General features: G+C 54.7%; 4 protein-coding genes across 4 annotated transcripts; 1 reads left to right on the forward strand and 3 right to left on the reverse strand.

The window, feature by feature from the left end:
- Positions 1–1,097: 1,097 nt before the first annotated feature.
- Positions 1,098–1,903, reverse strand: COL26b_002418 (uncharacterized protein; the record flags this gene model as incomplete). Its single annotated transcript, XM_053175339.1, has 3 exons — positions 1,098–1,464; positions 1,531–1,667; positions 1,775–1,903. The coding sequence occupies 3 exons, from the start codon at positions 1,901–1,903 to the stop codon at positions 1,098–1,100; spliced, it is 633 nt and encodes a 210-aa protein (XP_053040645.1).
- Positions 1,904–4,604: 2,701 nt separating this feature from the next.
- On the forward strand, positions 4,605–5,316 carry COL26b_002419 (uncharacterized protein; the record flags this gene model as incomplete). The annotated part of the gene is made up of 2 exons (XM_053175340.1): positions 4,605–4,894; positions 4,968–5,316. The coding sequence occupies 2 exons, from the start codon at positions 4,605–4,607 to the stop codon at positions 5,314–5,316; spliced, it is 639 nt and encodes a 212-aa protein (XP_053040646.1).
- Positions 5,317–6,204: 888 nt separating this feature from the next.
- Positions 6,205–7,031, reverse strand: COL26b_002420 (uncharacterized protein; the record flags this gene model as incomplete). The annotated part of the gene is made up of 4 exons (XM_053175341.1): positions 6,205–6,267; positions 6,321–6,465; positions 6,526–6,726; positions 6,844–7,031. The coding sequence occupies 4 exons, from the start codon at positions 7,029–7,031 to the stop codon at positions 6,205–6,207; spliced, it is 597 nt and encodes a 198-aa protein (XP_053040647.1).
- Positions 7,032–7,794: 763 nt separating this feature from the next.
- On the reverse strand, positions 7,795–8,756 carry COL26b_002421 (uncharacterized protein; the record flags this gene model as incomplete). The annotated part of the gene is made up of 2 exons (XM_053175342.1): positions 7,795–8,300; positions 8,354–8,756. The coding sequence occupies 2 exons, from the start codon at positions 8,754–8,756 to the stop codon at positions 7,795–7,797; spliced, it is 909 nt and encodes a 302-aa protein (XP_053040648.1).
- Between the last annotated feature and the right edge of the window lie 912 nt (positions 8,757–9,668).

Genomic DNA, 9,668 nt, shown 5'->3' on the forward strand with positions numbered 1-9,668 from the left:
ATCATTACTGGAATCACCTAATGATCATGAATCTTTTTTCACGGCTCTGAACTCGTCTGCTCGATTGGTTACCTCTCGTGGGTGTTTCCATGACATCAGTAACTCCTTTTGCAAACAATTCCACTTGGAGACGTCCAGTCTCTTCCACACTGTTCATGACGACGTGATTTGTTGAATTGCGTCTCCATGCCCGACGCCACGGCGTGTTTCGAGGTGTGACGAGCACCTCACAAAGCGAGATGGTATGTAGCATTCAGTGCCATGCTCGTGTGAGCCATGGGGACCTGTCGTAGTAGGAGCCGCCGGGTGGATGATGCTGAGCACGCTTCGGCAGGCAGCACGACATCGGCACAGCATGCCCAGGCAGGCGGTGGTATCGCATGATTCCGAGGTGACATGACGCTTGGGTGCCGAAGTGCTGCAGTCGAGTAATGAGTCCAGATGTATCAGTGGCGTTTTTGTTTCTGTATCTTTTGCTCCCCTCTCTCTCTCGCGCACGCGCCCGTTTCCTTGCAATCCTCGCCATGCTAGTGAAGCTTTCGAAAGGGGCCTTTTGTCTTTCGCTCACATGTACAGTCACGCAGTGCCAAGTCTATGGAACATCGGTGACGGTTGTAAATTGTTGTTGTAGAATACTCCAACGCCCCGGCGTTCTTCTCAACCCCGAGACCTACATCTCCCCGCAGTCTCAGTCAGGGTGATGGTATGTAGCTTTCGTGTTTTTGCCATAAGAACTGTACCCGTGGAAACAAAAGCAACTTGGTATAACGCCGATATGGGGGTATCACTCCAATTGGGAGCACATTGCGTGAACAGCAGACCTGGATCGCCAACAAAATCAAGTAATAATAGGCTGCCCAGTGGGTGCCAACCTCTCCAGCACTCCGCCAATATCTCGCGCCGACGGCAAGAGGGCAGCGACCCTCTCGCCCATCATCACCCCGACGCACGTTCCTCTTTGCTCTGTCTACGTGTGGGATCGCGCCGACCCATTTTCGTATTCTAGAGGAACGCTGCCTCTGCACTAGCGCATGTCTGCATGAATATCTTTACGGTGTATATGTACACCGTTTTCGGAAAATGGTGTTCGCATGCTACTATGCTATTACGGTAGCAACCAGCATGTTGCATATTGATGCGGCGATTACCCAGCGGGTCTCGAGACGCGACGCGGCGCTGGGGCTTGTCTCGACGGGCATGGAGGAGGAGATGGCGCCGGTGTAGAGGAAGTCGTCGTAATTTGAGCCGTCGGTGGGCGCGGCCGTCGGCATAGCTTCAGTCTTGTCGGGCTTGTCGGCGAGAGTCAGGACACCCCATTGGACCTCGGAGCCGGTGAGGGACGAGGTCCAGGACACCTCAGTCGGTCCCGTCAGTTTGCCATTCGAGTAGCCGCTCTTCAGGCTCGAGTAGCCAGAGCACGTCGCTGCCGTTGTTCCGCCTAATGTGCAACCGAGGTCCGCGATCCTATTCATGCGTATCAGCCTTTGTCGGATCTAACCTCGAACTCGAGAGACAGGGTCCTAAACGTACAGTGTTGATGTCTTGGTGCCGTGGAAGTCGAGCGTCTGCTGGCCTTCAACGAAGATGAAGGGGAATTCGAGGGCAAGGTCGCAATTTGGGGGCGTTTGCGGCGCGCAGAAGATGGTATATGTCGTTTCCTTGGAATTCTGCAGCAGAATCATAGTCAGTTTACCGGAGAGCGCATACACGAAGGGGGGGAGCCATAGCTCCTCTGGATTTCTTTTCGTACACTTGACAATACGCTGCCCCGCACCAGTGACCAGCTTTTAGCATCGTAGTGCGGTAGGTAGATCGGGACGGTGGTAATATCCTCGGCGAGGACGGTATTGGAGGAGACCAGACATAATGACAATAACGCGAGTAACGGCTGAGGGTATTTCATTGTGACGAGAAGTGACGGGGCACACAGAGCACATGGGCCAGCGGCGGAGGTAATCGACAGCACCGGGGAAGAGGGCGAAAGGTGCAGCAGTGGCGATTGACGTCAAAATGCTGAACTCATGTACGGGAGGCGGCTCATCGGAGGCGGGCTACTTAGACAAGGCAGTTCCCGCAAGCCAGCCGGATGGGTAGGAGAGCTGGGTCGGACTTGGAATGGGTGGTAATATTATTAAGGTAAGGTAGCGTAGGGAGGAAGAAATCCAGAAGGAGTTGTTCTCGTTTCGGCGGCGGAGAGTGGGTTCGTTCGTTTCGCGGAGGTCCCGATGCGGGTGCGTATCTGTATCGCGAAATGCACAATGGACCGTTAGTCGTTCGCGGGGGCCAGGTACGGCGGCGTGGGCTTGGTGCAGGGCGACGTCGGCGAGGGGTGTCGAGAGTAGCAATGGCAAGGGGAGGACAAAGACGAGGGAGCGTTGGAGTTGTTCAAGGTCTGGTCATATGCTGGACTTGAAATGCGACAGCAGACGAAGATGGGGGACCTGATCAAGTGAGCGAAGGAGGAAAAGGGCTCTGCCAATGCGCCGTCCTTGCCGGCCAAGGCTGGGCGAGAGAAGGTGAGCAATTGGCATTCTTTGTAGCAAAATGGAGGCCAAGAAACGAATACCAGACATGCCCTTGCAACTCAGCAAGAGGAGCGCAGAGTGGCAGAGGAGGCAGCGCAGCACAGCACAGCGCAGCCAGCACAGCAGCGTCAATGTGCAGGACCCAGAGGTGCCTCCACTGCGCTGGGAACCTCAGTCCGCTCCAGGTGGGCGTCCGCCGCGGTTGGCGGTCCCATGGCGGATGCTAGTGTAGAGGCCTACCTACTGCGTACCTAGGCAGGGGAGGGAGGAGCACGGCTGAAATAAACGATGAGAGGTGGAAGGGGGAAAAGAGCCAAGAAATGCCAAGACTGTGAAATTCGCAGAAAAATATGATGAACTGGGTGGGCACGGGCGCATGAACTGGAGCTCTGAAGACTGGAGCTAAAACAACGACTGGCCAACAGCATCGCGCCGGGCGAGGACAGGGCCACCCCGTCCGTCCCATTCCAGCGTAACAACCTTATGCCCGCCGCCCCGCCACGCTGGAGGGAATGCCCTGAGGGCTGAGGCCAGTCGAGGTCGTCGAGGTCAACCAGCTCCTTCCCTCCTGAGTCCTCCCAGAGGAACCTGTCGGAAACTTCCTGCCCGCTGCCTGCCCACTTTCCCGGTCCAATGGTCCCCGCCACCACCACCCAGTGTGAGTGTCCGTCCTTCTTCCCCGCTGATTTAACATGAGCACGATGCGGAAGCTGCGAGGCCAGTGAGACCTGCGAGGAGCTCGACAGGCCAAGCTTGTGCCGAGCTGGTTGCGGTGAGAGAACCGTCAACGAGGGATAAGGTGCTCGCTCGGGCTTGGTAGAGGGATCAGACGAACATCTACCCTTGGCGCCCTTTGGACGACACGGAAGCTACGACCAGCCGCTGGCTTGATTGCACTGCGCAGTCGTGACAGCGCAATGCCAAGTCGGTTCACCACGATGATCCAATGTCATGAATCGGGCGGTTCGCTGCGTCGCCCAGGCGTCGGAATGAGAGACAGCCTATGTCCAAGACATTGCGGCATTCAGTTTGCTGGACGCCGAGATTCCTTCATGTCTTGCCTACCTGCAGTGATGCAGTCAGTGCCTGTGCAACAAACCTCTCAACCCCAAGTCCTCGGCCCCTGAGCTGATCGCGTAACGGGTAACGGATGACTCCACTCTTGCCGAGAACAGAAGAAGAACAAGCATGTCAGAGATGGCCGACGACGATACCTACAACCGCACGATGATGGCGACGATAGCGAGGACAGCAGAACCCGCGAAACAAATTCAGTCCCACGCCGTCAAACCAGTGGTCCCCAAGAGGAAAACATAGCCATCGCCAAGACTTCTCAGAACGCCCAGAAAGCATGTCGGCTGAGTCTGTCTCGTCATCTCGTGTTCCTGCACCCCTTTTCGTTCCCAGCTTAGCCCCCAGAAAGACCAAGACACGCTTACGAAATGCCTTACCCACGCTCTTCTCTCAACCTCTTCTGGAAGCACGAATAATATTCGTCTGGCCTCTTGGAACATCGCTTCAACGATCAACATACCCACATTTCGGCACCGTTGGCCGACCGAAAGACGTCAAAACAAACTCATTCCCGCCCTAGAGAAGGGTTTGCCGATATGCTTCTCTGCTAACCTGCTTCAACCGCCCACCGTCCTCGCACCACATCCTGAATGATCCAGCTGCTCACGCCCAGCCATGCTCAGCCAAACACGGCCCTCCAGCAATTTCTGACCACGCGAAATGCCACACAGTTGTTCGAGCGGGTCGTTTGCCTCCACAAACGGTTCTGTCGACCGGCGCACCCAATCGGAGATTTGCCTTGCTGATGGGAGCCTAAATATCGTGGATGTTCTCCTGCCTTTTTCTTCTTTTGCTTTAACGCTCGCAGGATACGAGCGGCTAGCCAACATTGGGCACTCGTGTGTGTATTGTAAACCTGTTGCGGCACAGTCCTCGTAAAGTAAAGGAACTTCTGTGATGGGGTTGACTATACATATAGAATGCCATGAAGCCCGCAATTGCATCGTCATGTCGCACGAATAGTTGCTCGTCGTTGTATCTTGCGTCACAACATCCAAAAACAAAATGAAGCATTCCGCGCCCGTCCTCGTCGCCTTCATCGGCATGGCTGCCGCGCAGACCACCACCAAATTTGACGTCGTTGTGCCGTACATGGGCAATTCATCCTTCCACGCCTCGGTCCAGGATGCCAAGCCTGCCGCCACCACGTACATCCTGGGTTGCGAAGCAGACATCGCCAAAGGCGGCTGCGTCGCAGACGAGGACTCCGTGATGAACGGCACCTGGGACGGCCTCACCATCATCAATGGCCCCAAGACCGTCGCGCTGCACCACACTTACAGTGACAAGGACATGTGAGCTCTCTCCACGAATACGGGGGCGTCGGATACATGTGTGAAAGGTGACCTAACATGTTCCATCGTCCAGATCCATCGGATTCGAAGGCTCCATCGAAGGGTCGACGATGCGCGTTGTGGAAACCCAAACGCAGAGCGGCTCTACCGTGCGCATGGGAGTGTGGAATGTTGACACAGAGAATTTCACCGTCGCCCTCACGGTGACTGCTGGCCTGGACAAGCTGGCGGCGCAGGCGACGGCGGAGACGGGGGCTTCGGCGACGGGATCGGGAGCAGCGCAGACTGGCGGGTCGGCGACGGGATCGGCGAGTCCCACTTCCACGCCCAACGCGGCCGTGGCTCGGTTCGGCAAGGCGGACTTCTGGGTGGGCGTTGCTGGTATTGGAACCGTTGGAGCCGTTGGGGCCTTGGTGTTGTAGGGCTTGGTACAGAGTGTATGTTGCGTGTGTGTCGAACACTGCTGAGTGGCCTTGAGTCAAAGTCATTGTTGCTCTGGACGCAGGTGATGTGTGTGTCGAGCTAGACAATGTGCTGACAAGGGAAAGATTTGTTTGTTCCTTGACAAACCACTGTCAGTCAAAGAATCTGTGTGTCCTTCGTCGGAAGCGAATTGAACAATCGGCCTGATCAGTAACATAAAGGTCGCCTCCGTAGACGCGGGAGGACCAGGATAAATACAAGTTGGATAAATCACTTCTAGTCCGAACCTTAGACTTGCGGTATCAGATCCATGCATATTCTATCACTTCCAAGCTCGCCTTTTTACTCATCACCCCCACGAACGCAAATCCCCCAGACCTCAATCAACAAGATGGAGACCATCTCAATAGTTGCCATTGGCCTCAGCGTTGCTGCTTTCTTCCTTGTGTGCTTGGTTTTCGTAATGTGGCGTTGCGTCATGTCCCCAAAGGCTCAAAAGACATATTTCCATCGAAACCGAGGACTTCCCGAGGAAACTATGCCTGGCGTCTAAGGAAGGCGTGGGTATCTCCAGGTGGGATAGTTGAGATGATACTATGCAAGTAGTGATGGGAAATTGGTTCATCATAGACATACAGAGCGGAGAAGACACTCTTCATAGGGGCAGTGGGAAAAATGCAAAGCCTTGTTCGTCCTAATTAGAAACGAGTGGCCGTTCCCGCAAAATTAAGGCCTTGTATAGCGATGTGTTCTAGTAATAGTGTGAATCCTCCAAGCCACCATGCCGCAACTCCGAGTTTGCCATGCCAAAAAGACGACTCCAACAGAAAATCATCACCTAGCAAAGTGGTATATATCCGACTGCGGAAACAAAGAAAACGAGAAAATCACATGAGAGGCCGGTCCTCACGACCGTCCAACCAGCTAGAGCAGTTGACGCAACGTTGGGCCTGGAACGAAATCAGTATTGCAGTCGGCGACTTTGAACTATTTCGGCACATACTTTGATGCTGATACGCTTGCGACAGTACTTGCACTTGACCGTAGGTCTGATGATCGGGTCTCGAGAAAAGAGTTGAAAGATGTGCGCCAGGCCATAGAGGGCGAAGCCGATGCAAAAGAACGAGACCAGTTGGTTGAGAAAAGAGCTTTCGAAAACAGTCAGTAGTCACGCACAAGAGAACAGCACTCCCAGTGAAGCAACGTACCCGTAAGCCATAACGACTGCACCATCGTCCTTGGCGCGCTCAAGAGTCGTGTACTTGTCTTCGTGGCTGTAGTTGGGACCACCCTTGAGAACGGCGAACTTCTCCTCAATATTGCGGTTCAGAGGGAAGATGATGGACATGGGCGGCATCAAGATGTTGTTCACGAAGTTGTTGACGAGTGCCGTGAACGAGGAGGCGATCCTTGGGGGGAAATGGTCAGTCGCGATTCCTACTCGAGATTCGATACAGTTCTCGAGCCGTGGTCTCCTGGAGACAGGGTCTGGTGCATGTGTCGATTGACACACGAGTGGAACTTACATCAAGCCCAAGGCGATGCCGAGAATGTCGCCCTGGGTGGCAAAGTCGAGGAAGCCCTCCCAAACCTTCCTCGCTTTCACCTGGCTTCGGTTGAGAAGCGGGATGAGCTGGTCGCCCTCCTCGTCACTGTCCTGGAGCTCCGGGTGGCTGTTGGCGGACGAGATGCGGTTGCTGAATGGGAGAGGCATCTTGAGGATTCTCCTGAGGGGGCGGTCCTTGAAAAGATGCAGCGGTTATCGCGAGGTCGGGAAGGCAAAGTTGGGCGCAAGGCGGAACTCTGTTCGGCACGAGAGGCTTGAAGTTGACGCTCGAGTTGGACTTCAGATGTAGTTGGGACGGCGGGGAAAGTCTGAAGTTCAGCTAAGGTTGGGCTTAGGCTGAGGGGCAGCTGAGGTCGTGGCTGGGAAGGTGCTTTCCTGTTTAGGGAGGAATGACGTACCCCACATTCCGGACTACTGCGGTAGTAAGTGGGTCTTCGGAGCCGGAGCCGGGACTCGGTTGCTGCGGCAGACGCAGGACGACAAGGTCGTCAGAAAATAGAGACAGTATGAGCTTTAGATAAGAAGAAGTCAGGGGCAACAAGTTGTGTAAATACGACGAGGATGAAGACGACAATAGGTGCCAAAACAATGCGGTCTATGACATGCACAGGCTAAAACGGCGACAGACAACGGTTTTGAGGCAAACATGCCATTCAAAGTAATCTATTCTTTTTGCTACATTTCGATGTTCTGTTTCGAAACTGTTCATTCTAAGAAATCATTTGTCGCATCAATGGTATCTTCTGAAATAATGAAAAGGATCGTGATGTCGGAGTGGCCATTGTAGACCGGCTATCAGGCCAAACCTGACAAGCAGGGTTCAAAAAATCGCTTTCGTGTCGAATTATCCAATCTGAAGAAAAAGAGGCCCACAGGGTTTCGGTTGACTATTCTTCAACAAGGTTCAATCTTAGAAGCTGCCCTTGTTGTGGCGCTTCTCAGTGTACCCTCTCTTGGTTGATCGTCTCGCCACACAGCACTGAGTAACCCAGTAGACGGCAGAGACGGCCATGACTGCAAAGGCGACCCAGGAGATAATCATGAACTTCTGGCCGGCTTCTGCCGATAGACCAACGTCTTCGCCTACGTCGTTGAGCTGCTCCGCGCCCTTCTTGGCACCGATGGTTGTGACCAAACTGCCGGCAAACAGCACGATTGCCGCAAGAATGGCGAAGGTGAAGTTGGGTATCGTCACACGCTTGGCGGGACCAAGGAAGAAAGCAGCAAAAGAGCCAAGAATGGCGAGACCCGAGAAACCGATGCCTAGGACATAGAGAACGAAGATGGCGAGCAGAGCCTTATTGACTTTGTCCAAAGCGTCCTCGATGGTATCGGGCCAATCGAGGTCAGCAAGGCTCAGACGCAGGGGGCCGACGGACAGCTCTTGGTCCAGCATCTTGGTGAGGTTGACATTGGCTAGATGAGAGTCAGTGATGGAGCATAACGGAGCGGTACGATGTGGGACTCACGACCAGGCTTCGGCTGGGTGCAGGCAGAGACGTTGAGCCAGACGTTGGGAGCCGTGACGTTGGGCGCAAAGTCGCCCTGGCACACGTCCATCAGATGCAGGGAGTACCAGTGGGAGATTCCGAGCTCGTCGGCGAGACGATCCGCGATGTCGTTGCCGATGTCGTTGATAATGTCAGACGTCTTGTTGCGGACGATACCGACTAGCCTATCCCAGGTGCTTCCATCGTCGCCGGATGAATCAGAGCTCACGTCCAGAACATTCTGACCGAGTCCGGATGTGTTGAGGCGGATCACGTCGTAATCCTCCATGAAGCCCTCCTTCTGGCCGGCAAAGAGGGCCAGGAAGGAGAGTACAAATGCCACTATGGACAGTACCAGCGGCACTATCGCGGTGAAATGCATGTTGCCGACAGAAGTGTTTGCTTCGTGTAAGACAAAAGAAAGGTGGTTGGATTGGGACGCTGTCGGTGGGCAGGTGGGAACACGGCCGGAATTGTGAGATACGGCCTGTCGACGGGTTGTCTAGTACGTTGTGATTTGGAGCTGGAAAGTGACAGTAACAAAGTCAAGGACTCTTGACTTCAGGGCAGCCAAAGCTACTGTCCTTATGAGGGAGGGTGCGACCTAGAAGATGGGTGAATCATAGCAGGCCAGCCCATCTGAGACCCCATCAAGACCAATGATGCAACCAAAGAGACCCTAACTTCCTGAGTGGGCGTCAAAGAATGCTGTGCCGTGACGATGGAGACGGGGGTCAGGAACAAGGCCGTTTGTCTCCATCGGCGTCACTTGACTGGCCCGGGGAAAACTCAAGGGCCTGGGCGGCAGTTGGGCGGACCAAAAAGAGAAGAGGCGAACATCATTTACGCAGTAGGCTGTTTGTACCCTGTGAGTGTTGCTTTGGTGGGTGGAACAGCGCAGCAAGTCCTGTCGGGCCTGACGTGGCCAAGATTTTAGTCATGCGAGAAGGGTTGGTGTTGGCTTGTTGTTGTTGCGCAGGTAGGTTGGTCGGGTCGGTGGGCGAAGATGTCGAAGTTTGCGTCATCGGGGCCCATCTCTCGTGTCTCTCCAGCCATTCTTTCCCGGCTGGTGGCGCCAGTGTTGTCCGTGGGCACACGGGGACCCACATAAACCGGTCTAGCCCGTTCATCGGATGACGCCCGGGAAAACCTGTTTGGACGAGACAGGGATGTGGCGTCAGGTTTTGGGCAGTTCACAGCCACTGAGGACCCTGAAGGGACCTGCTTCTGAGGGTCTGAGGTTGCGTGAGGGTGTTTGGGCAGCGCTAAGCAGACCTCATAGCTCGCCTAGGTA

Source organism: Colletotrichum chrysophilum (assembly GCF_026319265.1).
Source record: "Colletotrichum chrysophilum strain AFK26 chromosome Unknown scaffold_12, whole genome shotgun sequence".
NCBI lineage: Eukaryota > Fungi > Ascomycota > Sordariomycetes > Glomerellales > Glomerellaceae > Colletotrichum > Colletotrichum chrysophilum.